The sequence below is a fragment of the Diadema antillarum genome, unplaced genomic scaffold (genome assembly GCF_040938485.1).
Source record: "Diadema antillarum isolate AM-2024a unplaced genomic scaffold, OU_Dant_1.0 scf00000150, whole genome shotgun sequence".
In the NCBI taxonomy this organism is placed as follows: domain Eukaryota; kingdom Metazoa; phylum Echinodermata; class Echinoidea; order Diadematoida; family Diadematidae; genus Diadema; species Diadema antillarum.
The window spans coordinates 1,531,369-1,545,309 of NW_027271039.1; the positions used below are offsets into that span (position 1 = coordinate 1,531,369).

The 13,941-nt window shown below is 38.2% G+C and overlaps 1 protein-coding gene across 1 annotated transcript; it reads left to right on the forward strand.

The window, feature by feature from the left end:
- Positions 1 to 8,541: 8,541 nt before the first annotated feature.
- Positions 8,542 to 13,050, forward strand: LOC139721777 (toll-like receptor 13). Its single transcript, XM_071633099.1, has 2 exons — positions 8,542 to 8,618; positions 12,510 to 13,050. The coding sequence occupies exons 1-2, from the start codon at positions 8,542 to 8,544 to the stop codon at positions 13,048 to 13,050; spliced, it is 618 nt and encodes a 205-aa protein (XP_071489200.1).
- Positions 13,051 to 13,941: the final 891 nt, after the last annotated feature.

Sequence of the window (13,941 nt, forward strand, 5' to 3'; positions counted from 1 at the left end):
AGAAACTGATTCTTTGAGGATCGGTGCCTGTTGTAATCGATTCTGAGATTTTCTAGCACCAGTTCTTTTTATGCATAAAATGTATACATGTATAAACTTATCATCACTATTGGTGATGTTTGCAGGCCACCGCTTATGATATTTACAATGAGATCTCAATTAAAAGTGCACTATAATAATATCAAATGCACGCAGGCAGTTGAACGCCTAATGAAAGCTAGACTGCTGAATAGGAGTTATGCCACAGAACCGACATCCACGAGTTCGACATTAAAAACAGATCCATGAGTCATACAGCTCACGAGTCATACAGCCCATGAGTTCGACACTACGCAACAAAAGCCAACGAGTTCGACACTAGGTAAAAAACCACCCATGAGTTCGACAGATACAACACGAATCTTAATGTGTCGGTCCCGTGAGCGTTGTTAGCAATAGTGTCGAACTCATGGGCTGTATGACTCGTCCATGGGCTGTAGGGAGCCTACAATGACTAGTGGGTGTCGGTCTCATGACATGCACACATGTGTTGCCACCATCTATTATTCTATCATTTTTGATACGTGTAAAGTACAGTGTATCCCTTTTTGATGTGTTCCCTATTTTTGTCTTAGTTCAGAGTGAAATTGGCATGAAAGGAAACCAAAACCCAAAGAGAAATGTGGCCTGAGTGGAAGCAGCAACATGAGTAGAACACATCAGTGAAATTTTGAGGAAAATCGGAGAAGAGAAGCAAGAGTTCTGCTTAAAATTTTTGATGTTGGAAACTTCGAATGAGGAGACTGCTAGAGATTACGACGTATGTATGGATAACGATATAGAGAAAATATAAAGGTAATTCCACAAAAATTCATTTTGTAATGAAAATTTACACGTTCCATCAACTTGATACCGGTAGTGATAGAAAATGTTAAAGGTAGCAATTATTTCACCTTCTTTCAGAAAGTGGTAAGTCAGGTGCTCTTTCATTATGATAGAAAAGTGAATGTTTCAGGAACTCCCTTTATTATTTTCTCTATGCTGTTTTCAACACAGATGTCATAACCTCTAGTAGTCTCTTCGCCCAGTGGTTTTAATACCAAAAGTTTAAAAATTCATCACTTTTGCATTGATTGTCCGATTTTCGCCTAACTTACGCTGATCTGTTCTACTATTAATGTTGCTGCTTTCCCTCAATCCACAATTCTCTTTGGGTAGGGTTTCCTTTAACGATCCATTTACGAAGATAAAACCGACCACTTGATCCGAAATTGCAGTTCTGTTTATATATCGTCGGTCGCATTACGAACCGGCGAATGTTCGAATTTGCGCGGAAACACGATTACAAGATAATCGCGTTTAAAGAATCGGGACTTCTTTAAACATATAAAAACGTGTCTTATAACCACCCATTGATGATAATATTAACAGTGATGAAAGCGGAATTTTCTGCTTTGTTTGATACTAAATATTACTTTGTAGCAGCACCTGGGGCTCTGTGGTAGTGATGCAGAGTGCGTTTGCCGGTTCGTAAAACCCCCCATTTCCGCGTTTTACGTATATCGTGTACTAAAGAGCGGGCATTACGAACCGGCAAATGTTTACATTTGCCGGTTCGTAAAGCCCATGCTGAATACGTGTGGACTTCAGCTAATGCGCATTACGAACCGGCAAATGTAACATAAAATGGCGCGTATCATAACACATTCCACACTCTTAGGTGGTACGCGCACAGTGTAATGTATACATTCGCCGCTCTAGGTAGTGGGATTGTGATTCATTCATGTTCATCGTGTTCATAAATGTTAGTTGTATCATAATCATGGATATTAGGAAAGTGTAACAGACACTTACACAGTTATTTTCTCAAACTATACAACCTACCTGTACTCTTACACATTAATTGTTGATGCGAGTAATGTTATCAAACTGTGCAATGTGTTTTTGATTGGTTGAGTACCGTCTAAAAGTGTGCCTGGTAGTCACTGCAGGGCTGCCAACTCTCACTCATTGAGAGTGAGACTCAGTCATTTTGGTCCTTTCTCACTCTAAAACTTTATTTCATTTGCATGCATTTCTATTAATCTCACTCATTTTGCCTCCTAAATCATAGCATTGGCCTATGGGAGTCTCACTCTCAACTAGTTTCAAATGTTGGCAGCCCTGTCACTATCTATAAATAAAGAGTTAAATTCATTATCAGTATTGAGAGAATCTAATTGCACCCATACAAACACAAACATACACAAACACACACTATACACGCACATACCAGTAAACACACTCGAACCCACACACACAACCTACCGGGTACTTTCTTTACACATTAATTGTTGATGCCAGCAATGTTATCAAACTGTGCAATGGGTTTTTATTGATTACTGGATGAGTACTAAAAGTGTGCCTGGTAGTCACTGTTTATAAAAAAAAAGTGTTAAATTCATTATCAGTATTGAGAGAATATATTTACACCCATGCAAACACAAAAATACACTAACACACACTATACACGCACATACCAGTACATACACTCGAACACACACACACATACCCTCTTACAAAGCAGTCATAATCACCTCGTTCTCCCAATTCTTGGTACCGGTATCTGTGTCTCTCTCACTCCTCTTTTCTCTATTCTCTTGTTTTTTTTTTCTATTTACCAGTCCTCAAGTTTGTGAAAAATTATGCATTTTATTAATTCAAAATGCACAAGTCTACATGTGTGTTCATAATTACAAACAGTAACTACAAAAAAAATCATTCTCCTCAAACTTCCAAAGTTTATTTCAAGTTTATTTCATATTTCCACTTTCTCAGTAATGGGATTACAAAATGATTGACAATAAAACAAAAGTACAAAATATATACAACCATACCTTATATTTCAAAAACAAACAAACAAACATTACACACAAATATAAATGGTCGTTATCATCTGAGGATATCACAAATAAATGTCAGAAATATGATGGGACCTACATAAAAGCAATGATGCTTGTAAAAACTGTAGGTTCCCGAATTTATAGGCGTGAAATTATACGGAGAACGGACATATTTATCTCGACCAACTTAAATTGTATCAGTGCAAAATCAGTATTAAAAACGAACTATCGAACCACATGAATACTTTAGTATCGCTTAAACGAGACTGTACATATTTCGCCGTGTTTACACACACACACACACACACACAAAGTGCTATAACGGTATCGTTAAATAACTTGGAGCTGCAGACAAAGACAAAAGACTGGGGGTATTAAAAAAAAATGTTGCTAAGAGCCGGGTAGTGTGTATCCACTAAGTAATAGCCGTTTTAGTTTGCGTTTGAAGGTGAATAAGGATAAGGAAGAAATAAAGGCAATATGACCTGTAGATTAGTGATTTTCTTTAAATTTTTGACAGCTCACAATTTTTGACAGCTCACAATAATTACATTGTACACTATTATTACAATACATTATAGTACAATTAGTAAAAAATAAATGCGACATTCTCCATGATACTTCACAATGTAATCTCACTTGGAAATCGATGAGAAGTTAGCCATTTGTTGCATTTCAGAATTGTGTTCTGACTGGTTCTGACCACTGCAAAAGTGGTGCAATAATATGTACAAAATACAAAATTCTCCCAACACTTCACAAGGTAATCTGACCTGTAAATTGGTGGGAAGTTCTGCATTTCCTCGACTTCACAAATGTATTACAGTAGGACGCGTGTTAGTCACAAATAGTGCAATAATATGATCAAGTGTACCATTCTCCTCACACTTCACAAGGTAATTTTGCCCTTGAATTAATGAAAGTGATACCCAATGTGTTTATAAACACGAGTCTACAAACTTTAACAGTCTGCCAACTATGTATTGGACTGATGGGAGGAGAGTAGTGTACGTCATTTGTCTCTTTTTGCTGTCCTTAGGATGGGGACAACATGACAAAATGTTAATAACATGTCTGGCTAGCCATTCTCTTTCTAGGACGAGAATTTTCAAGGCATGAAAATATTGTCTGATAGACATTCTGTCATTTTCACTGAGGCAATCATAGCCGAAAGATTTATGGTTACGTGTTGAATCATATCTTTGATGGTTAAAGTATGTTCTACCATCTACAAATATTTCTGACTTTTTGTAGGCTTCCCCACTGTTCAGCTTTTCTTTGACAATTCTGTTTTAGATTTCATGAATTTTTTCATGACAACTGAAGATCTATCAGGAATAGAACTGATATCAGTACCTACAGATTCTTCCACATGAAAATCTTCTGGCTTTGCACTGACATCTATCTTCCACTCCCTCAAAAGCCGCAATGGCAGTAGTTTCCAAATTTGCAATGAAGAGACAATAAATGGAATACATACTGGAACACTAGACTTTATTTCTATTGTTTCTTTTATATTTGAATAAGGTCCTCCCGAAGTGATCCAAATTGGTCAACTTATATGAAACTGTGGTGAAATTATTGAAAGCATGTAGAAAATATGTAACACTGAAGATAAAACAATTACCAGAAAGTATTACAAACTTGATCATGCATCAAGTCTATATTTGCACAAGGCATTGTGAGCAAGAAATTCACCAATAATTCCCTTTCCTTTCCTTACAAGAAACATGTAGTTTGCCTAAATGGTCTTTATTTTAGGAAAGTTGGTCAACAGTTAGTGCACTAGATATAATAATGTAACTCAACCAGATGTATACCCGCAAGACCAGATAGAGGGCAGTATAGAATACATACGGCATATGAATATGCTGTACTTCCATTACACTTCACAAACATTTTTTCTATTGCTTTCCTGTGTCCGGTTACCATCAAAATCGGTTCTTCAATGTCTGACAGGGACATTGCTTTCTCGAGATTTAACAGTTTTCCATCATCCAGCAAGGTTCAGTATTCTTTGTAATCTGAAATAAGAAAATTAAAGGAGTGGAGGACCTAGTCTGCTTTCAAATTGAAATCAGGTACACCTAATGCTAGGAAAACAAATACATAATTTGATGAAACTGCCAAGTCTAGTTAATGATTGTTACTTCATTTACTGTTTTTTTTTTTACTATTGTTTGCAGAAGACAAACTATTTTCTTTAAATTTTACAGGTTGCCTGCCACAAACTTTTTTTTACAAGAGAGAAGGATAAAAGGAAAAAAATAATCAAAGTATTTATCACATGTTTAAATTATTTTACATTTGTTATTGGAAAATTAAGTTTTGGCTCGTAATTGCTTTTTTAGGAATTTACACCACACTGACAGATAATGCAAGAAATACAAACAGCAGTTATACAATGCCCTGAACTTCTCAACTCCAGTTGAATTACCTTCAGTTTCAAAGGTAACATTGCTGCGTTGTTTCTTAGAATGCGGACACCACAGTTGTTTGTAGAGGCTCTGCTTCTGTTGCTGCTGCTGCTTCTAGCAGTGTTGCTAATGTTCCTGGAAGTGCAGATGCTTAAGTTGCAAGTAGAGGCTCTGCTGCTACAGTGGTAAGTAGAGGCTCAGTTGCTACAGTTGTAAAGTAGAGGCTCTGCTGCTACAGTGGTAAGTAGAGGCTCAGTTGCTACAGTTGTAAGTAAAGGGTCTACCACTGCTGTCGTACTTAGAGGCTCAGCTGCTAGGGCTGTATGTACAGGCTCCGCTGCTGCTGCTGCTGCTGCTGCTGCTGCTTCAAGCGGTGCTGCTGATGTTTCTGGGGATTCAGCTGTTACAAATCGACGCTGAGGCTCTGCTACTGCTGTCGCAAGTAACGATACTGCTGGGGAAGTTTTAAGCAATGCATCAATGAATAAATTATGTGACCATCCTCAGGGTAGAATCAACAAGATTTATACTAGATATACTTGCAAACATCTATCATGGACACTAGAATGTACAGTGTATTACATGCACATAAAGCAAATTATCAGTAATTGATTTTGTTTTGGGACTGAGAAGAGACGTTGACATAATGCATTGTAAGTAATAATCAATATCATACTTTTAAAGAAAGGAAGTGGAAAGCTAACAGTCTTCAGCATCCTACAGTCATTACAAACTGCAATATAATTACAACATTCGTTTTATTCATTACACAGAATTGAACATTTATATTGAAATGGTAATGCAATGAAAGTACATTGTACCTACATGATACTATGCGTAAAAATTTCTACATATTTTAAAATGAAAAAAGACATAATGTATCTTGATAAACTTATTGATGTAGAACAAATCAGTAACTATGTATTCAAATTACCTCAGGCAGAAAGAGGAATGCCCTCGTCATCTGACATCCTACGTCCATCCATGATGGGCATGTTGAAGACTTGAAGCACCCTCCCTTTCCACCAGCCATTTTCACTTCTCATATGTTCACAGGAACCTTGTTTCGGTTAGGCCCGTTGAGCATGATAGGGTCACTTGAGCTGACAGGATTCATAGAACCGTCCCTCTTCCACTTGACAAGAACATCTATGCCTACGTTGGTTCAAAAACACAAAAACTTGTATGGACAATTTTAGTGAGAAATTTGACAGTTGTGTCATACACTATGTGATAAAACATTACAAGTACCTGCAGGTTTGAAAAATGTGAAGAAGAGTATTTCTTAGAGCTAAAGCACAATATCAGAAGAAAAAACAAATAACATAATAAGGAAATTCTTTACAGGCAATCAACTACGACATTTTGTGAAACAAAATGAAAATAGCTACAGCCAGCATACCTATTTGAAATGCAAATTGTCATCAAAGTCTGCTGATCTCTGAAGGGCATAGTAATTCAGGTGCTAATTGGTCGAGCTTTTACACCTTGGGGTTGGCAAAGGTAAATAATGATAACTGCTACACATTCTTTGATTCTGTGATGTCTTTCACATAAATACCTAACAATCTTATACACAGAAGTGCTTGTTTTTTTTTCTCTTTTACTACATTGAGGAGCAGTCAACATTGATATACATGTATGAAATAATTACAGTAAGGCCATTAGAAACTTGCCCCAAGTATGCTCAAGCAGGTGTCTAGGGAAGAGCTTGTAATATCAACATCAGCCTATCCTCACCAGGTTAATATCTACATAAGATACTTGACAGTAGAGTTAGATAAGATCGACATTACAGTAAAGGTACATTACATTCCAGATATAAAGACAGTGATTTCTGTCAAATGACATGGTATTGTCCAATCATCTGTTCCACTGAAAGTAATAAATGTAAACAGAGAAATGTTTGTGAATACCTGGTTCCCGGTACACTTTATGGTCCATAATTTCAAGTACCGGTACCATAATCACTTGTTATGAATCAAACTTACCATTATAGGCAGAAGGAAAAACATCCTCATCACCACTACTCTCTGCGGTTGTACGTAGAGGCTCTGCTGCTACAGTCTGAAAGGCTCAGCTGCTACAGTTGTAAGTTAGGATCATGCTGCTACAAATGTAGAGTTTTACGGTAGCATACATAGACGCTCTGTTGCAATACATACTGTCGGTAGGCCTACTGGGATAGTACGTAGAGGCTTTGCGACTACAATTGTATGGAGAAGTTCAGCTGCTACAGTTGCACTTTACAGGCTCTGCTAATGCTGCTGCTGCGCCGAGAAGTACGTGCTGCTGATGTTCCTGGGATGCTAGCTGCTACAGTTGTGATGATAGCGGTGCAGCCTTTGTTTTTGGGGACTCAGCTCCTGCTTGTAGTGGCCTGCTGCTCCTAGAATTATCCCTAAGATATAAATAAGGAAAATCATGTCTGTGTTATCACTCATCAGGGCACAAATAGGATAACTAATCCCGGGATATAGGCTTATATACCGGTACTTGTACATGAGTGTTAGAAAAACTGTGAGTACCGGTACTGGTAATTAACTTCGTTTAATTTTTCTGAAAGTTCATTGATATCTGTACCGGTAATCAAAATAAGTACCAGTACCGTACCGGTGAATACAACCTCGATCTAGAGCCTGTAAATTTACTGTTTATGCAGGATTTATAGTTAGACAGTATAGGCCAGAATAGCTTTTCTTGCATGCTTATTTTTAAGGAAGCTACGTAACTATAACACTTAACACTAACGCTAAACAGTCTCATCATGCAATCTCATTCTTACTTAGGGCCTTTGTAAATACTTTTTTTTTTAATGCGACAACATGAATCTTTGCTTATTGAAAACAATGATAATCATTTATTACTTAGGGCCTTTTTACAGTTCTACCTGGGTATTTGCAATTTTTTTTTTCAGTTTATAGATTCTACTATGCTTTAGTTTTTAAAAAATGCATCAGGGTTGTATGGGAGGATTGCTTTATCTCTGACCAAGAATAATTAAGGACCCCCTTCGACAAATTATGGTGGCTAGGATAGGTGAAGGATCTAAAAGGAAATGAAATACACAGGCAATTAGCTACTTTTACATGATATTGTCCAGCAATTCTACTTCTCTGATGTAATATTTTATGATTACACATTAACCTGCCCCGATTATCATTACTTTTGTTTTTAAACAGAATATTAAATAACAAATGAGCAACAAAATGCACCTAGTAGTTACATACCAGCACAATTCCGAGTGTATGGGACTGATGGTGATGACGAGCCCTCGCTCACGGCCTCGCAAGCTCCTCGATCCGCCCCACATACCTCACGTGTGCTACCGTCTGAACAGGTATTTTACGAACCGGCGAATACGAACATTTGCCGGTTCGTAATGTCACAAATTGCAGCATTTGGACATTTTGAAAATTCGTCATTACCAAAAATACGTGTTTTCGTGAATTTTGGGGATAGGTAGAGTTTGGTATGGACATTCCAAAAATGGAAAAAAGTGAATTTTGAAAAATCGACCCAAATTCGAACATTCGCCGGTTCGTAATGCGACCGACGATATATATATATATATATATATATATATATACATATATATATATATATAATATATATTATTTATATATATATATAATATATTATATATATATATATATATATATTATACATATATATATATGTGTGTGTGTGTGTGTGTGTGAAGAGTTTGTTCGCAAAAACCGATAAGTCCATATCTGCCAAATGGAGATATTCGCGATTAAAGGTCAAGAAAAATGAAGAGAATAATAAGAACATTTTCGCTTCTTTTGAACATAAGTTCAAAAATGTACATTTATAATATGTAGTGACCAATATATCATTTAAAAGGTATTGTTTTGTACTTTATGACAGAGACCGTACTTCAAAATCTTTAAAAATGGACTTATTGGTTTTTGCGAACAAACTCTTCATATGTGACCCTGCACCTCAAAAAGTTGCCAGACATGAATTTTTAGTTAGGACCATATTCTGAAAGAGCAAACTTTAAGCTTTAAAATGATGCATAACTCAAATCAAATGGACTCTCCTAACCTATCTAAATATTGGACAGAAGGAACAAACTCAGGAAAAGTGTGAACTGAGAAAAGAGGCTCTGAAGTACAGTCTCTATTCATGCGCTTAATCTTTACCAAACCGTGCTGGCTGTGCGATGAATGGGACAAAAAACAGGAAGTAAACCACCAGAGTAACAACAATGAAAAAAATATCAGATTAAAGTGAAATTAAGCATGCCTCATTGACACATTATATCCATGATTAATGTCAAATTTCAAAGCAGTAGCACTATCCTTTCAAAAGTTATTAGAGTTGAAAGTGAAGAGTGTGGACAAGGTTTTTCAGAAATGAAAAAGGGATTCTAAAGACACACCTAATCACACTATTCTACCAAAAATGTTCGAGATAAACTGCTCAAAAAACACACTTTCCTGCCCGTTTTATGATACCAAATCAAATTTTAGCATAATTTAAAAGAAGACCTGCTCTTTCAGAAGATATGAAAAAGTCAAGTTCGGCTAGGTTGACCCATTTCACTGTCTTATTTTCTGTCCTCACGCAAAATCAGTGTGTGCGACTTTATGTTTGTTTTGAGGTGCACGGTCACATATACACAAATATGGTGGGAGGGGTATGTAATTCTTTCCCCATTCAACATATCGTTTTGTTTTGTTTTGTATTTCAAAATATTGACGTCCTTACCTCTTTGAACGGTTTCTGTATGTAGGATATACTGTGAAAGTGGTTTCTGTAGGTGATAGGTTATAGTGACGATTATTCTTTAACCACGTCACCTCAAATATCATTCAAAAATATTTATTTGATAATGTAGACGCGGACATGAAAGACTTTTGTCATAAACAAAGAGGGATCAAACAGGTGATTTCAACGTTAGTAGTCATGTGATAAAAAAGGGACTTTGCATCGTATTTGCTTAGTAATGTGAATGCATGACTTTAATGTTTTGATTCATAATTATGATCACTTTGTAACATCCTTTACTATAAACAATCACAATAGACAGAAGAAAAAAGTTCGAAGGTATACGTATGTAAGTAAACGGATCATGGTACTTGCTCTTTTTGTTTCCTGAATAGTACGACGACAAGTCTGCGGGAAAGATGAATCACAAGGAAAGGGCGCCTCTTCTCTTTTTCATTCGTATACACGTCTTCATGTCCCTTTGTACAATGAGACCAGTGTCCGCAGAGTGTGTCATCTACCGGGACAGATTTGAAGCGTCTTGCAGATTCTCTCGACTGTCGTCGGTGCCCAAAGACCTACCCGGTAACACTGAAATTCTCGACTTGGGTTCGAACAATATCATCGCCTTGTACAATACATCATTCATCTTCTACAAGCAACTAAGAGATTTGGACATTTCAGAAAACGACATTTCTTTCATAGATAGTGGCACGTTCTTGAGTTTATCATTTCTGCAGAGTCTAAGTCTATCATATAACAAACGTCTTCCGGTAATACAAGGGGGGATGTTTGCCAGCACTAATCTCACGACCATTCTGTTAAGAGGTAGTCAGCTTCCGTTTATCTCTGATGATCTCCTAAAGGCGATGATTACCCCATCCAGTATAGATTTAAGAAATAATGTTTTGCAGGAAGTCAGCTGGACTGATTGTCACAATGTGACATTTCTGAACATTTGGTTTCAGGACAACAAACTTGCAGAGCTTTCTGAAAAGTCTTTTGTGATGGGCTGCAGGACAGATTATCTCTATCTCTCCGACAATCCAATACAACTTGTAAGCCCAGCCACTATTTCGTCCCTCAAAGTCCGAAACCTTATAATGAGTGGAATACTGCTTCCAGAAAAAGAGATCTATCACCTTTTCGAGGGTGTACGATCGTCGTCAACAATAATATCGCTAGATATTTCAAGTGTCGGCCTCACTCACTTACGACCTGGACTAGTCGGTGCTTTACACGGAAAATTCCTCCTTGAGCTAGTCCTAAACAATAATGATCTTACAGAGCTTCTTCCAAGAGGGTTCGAAAACTTGACAGCTGTGCACGAATTATCCCTTGACGGCAACTCTCTGGAAGCGATTGAACCTAGCCACTTTTCGGGTATGTCTTCGCTGCGAGTGCTGTCCTTAGCAAATAATGGCATTTCCGTAATAAATGTGAACAGTTGTATGTGGAATGTGAATCTCACTAAAATTATCCTTTCGCTGAATAACTTCGTGCGAATAGGGGATCATGCATTCAACGGACTGAAGAATTTAGAAGTTTTAGATTTATCTTTTAACGATATGCATCCAGTAAAGGACATCTTACTTTCGGAACTAGAGTCGTTGAACACTCTATTTTTGAATAACTGCGAAATCAAAGGTGAACTTCAACTGCTTAATTTGCGCTCACTAAAATTTTTAGACATTCACGAAACACGAGGAATACTTCCAATTATGTTTTCTCCCGGAACCCTTCAGAGGAACACTCCTCTCCTGCAGACAATAAACTTGCAGGGTACTGGCATAACCGTTTCTTTTCTTTGGAATAAGAATCATACTATGACCTCGTTTAGTGGATTGCAGGAATTACGTGAACTGAACCTTGATGGTACCGACATGACCTTTATAACGGGTCCTTTTTTCGAAAACCTTCCTAGTTTGCGAGACCTATGTTTAGACAGAAGTGATATAATTGCAACGGATACACTACTCGAAAGGCTTTTTAGTGTTCGAACTCTCAGTCTAGAGAGAAATTGGCTTGGTTTTCTTCCCGAAAATTTCCTCAATGACACGGTTCAACTGCGAGAATTATCACTAGCTCATAATAATCTAGTGTTCTTAGCCGCCGATTTGTTTCGAAACGTTGCAAATCTAACCTTATTAGATCTTTCATTTAATGACCTGGTAATGATAGACATCATGACCTTCGAGCCTATACTACATTCTCTCTCTGTATTAATTTTGAATCACAACCAGTGGAGTTGCAACTGTTCCCTTAAGTGGTTACCTAAATGGGTAGCTGCGAGGTCTATCATTCTTGTATCAAGTAAACACACGAAATGTGCTAACCCTGGCTCATTTAAGTCTGCTGCTGAAAAGCCTTTGATTGATTTTGATCCGGTTAGAGAATGTGGTCCACAGTTTGTACTGTACTCCTCACTCGTAGTCAGTGTAATGTGTACTACACTTGTTATAATCCTGGTCTATTTCAATCGCTGGAAAATCAGGTACGGGCTCTTCCTATGCAAGATCCACTTCATTGGTTACCGAGAAATAGTCCCACGACAGCAGCGAGATGATTTTCATTACGATATGTTCGTTGTTTTCCACGACGAGGATGAAGAGTGGGTAGATGAGAATTTCCGGCATGATCTGGAAGACAATCTGCCTGAATATGACCGACTTGCCTTTGGAGATGAGGCCCTAAGGCTTGGGATGTACTACCTGGATTCCGTCAGCCTACTTGTGGAAAACAGCTTCAAGGTGGTCTTTCTCATCAGCGCAGATGCTCTCAGGAACCACATGTTCCTTCTTAAATTCCGACTGGCCCTGGACCATGTTAATGAGGTCAAGGTAGAAAAGATCGTGCTTGTGTTTCTAGAGGAAATACCGAACGCCGACCTGCCATTTCTTATCCGTCTATTTCTCAGTGATAATCGGGCATACCTCATGTGGCCACAAGACCCCGAAGGGCAGCCCTACTTCTGGGAGAAGATAGCAAAATATATGACTTTAAACAGAAATTGTAACCCACTTGTTCCCCCATAACGAATATTTCCGTGCAGTTACTAAATATCTAAGACTGTATCGTCTGTTACTTGTTTATATAGAGGTCGCGAACCTGCGGGCATTCCCCCCCCCCAAAAAAAAAAAAAGATACTGGAGAATAAGAAAACGCACAAAGAATATCACTAGGCCACGACTTTCTGGTTCCGCTCGCTTATTCTTACTATGTAATTGTGTGAGTGAATGTGTTCTCACTGGCGCGTCCGCGCGTTTGTGTGTAGGTATGTTAGATGTGTTCCCTTGACCTTGTCCACAGTCCTCCGTCTCAGAACCGTCTGCAGCTGCCCTTCTCATCCTAAAAAGAAGTTCCGGCTCCTATGATATTATACATGAATTGAAATTAATACATGATAAGGATTTAAGCTGTGTTCTTTCAGACATGGATATATTCTATCATGACATTTCAATTGCCATATGAAATTCCTGGCATAATAGAGGTGCCACACGATAAAGCTTAATGTCACTCGGTCATTCCGGCACCTTGCATTGATACTTATGACACCAGAATGTCAGTCCTCTCACGCCACTCTAAAGCCCCGTTTAACAGGCCACACAACGCAGGGTACCCTCGGGGTAGCATCGGGCGAAGATCGTTCCCGGGAAAGGATTGTTCCTGTTTAGACGCAACACAGTGGACAAACTTGGGGTAGCCTCCGGCGAGCTGCCGGAGGCTATCCCGCGAAGGTGTCTGGTAAGACGCTCGCGGGTTGATTCTTCCCCGGATTCGTCATGTGACCAGCAATAAGTGAGGTGACCTTTCGCTGTGTATAATCCCGGCCATGCACGGCGACTTCTGCACAGCGTATATAGCGTTTGTGCACTTCCTATACAGTTGTCACACTCGTCAACTTTTACGGGTTGAACGGTGTCGTA

Excerpts from the sequence above, each read along its gene's own strand:
- LOC139721777 (XM_071633099.1), top strand. The coding sequence starts at position 8,542 with ATGACGAGCCCTCGCTCACGGCCTCGCAAGCTCCTCGATCCGCCCCAC. Across the intron at positions 8,619-12,509 it reads GTGTGCTACCGTCTGAACAG|GTACGGGCTCTTCCTATGCA; the intron begins GTATTTTACGAA and ends CTGGAAAATCAG.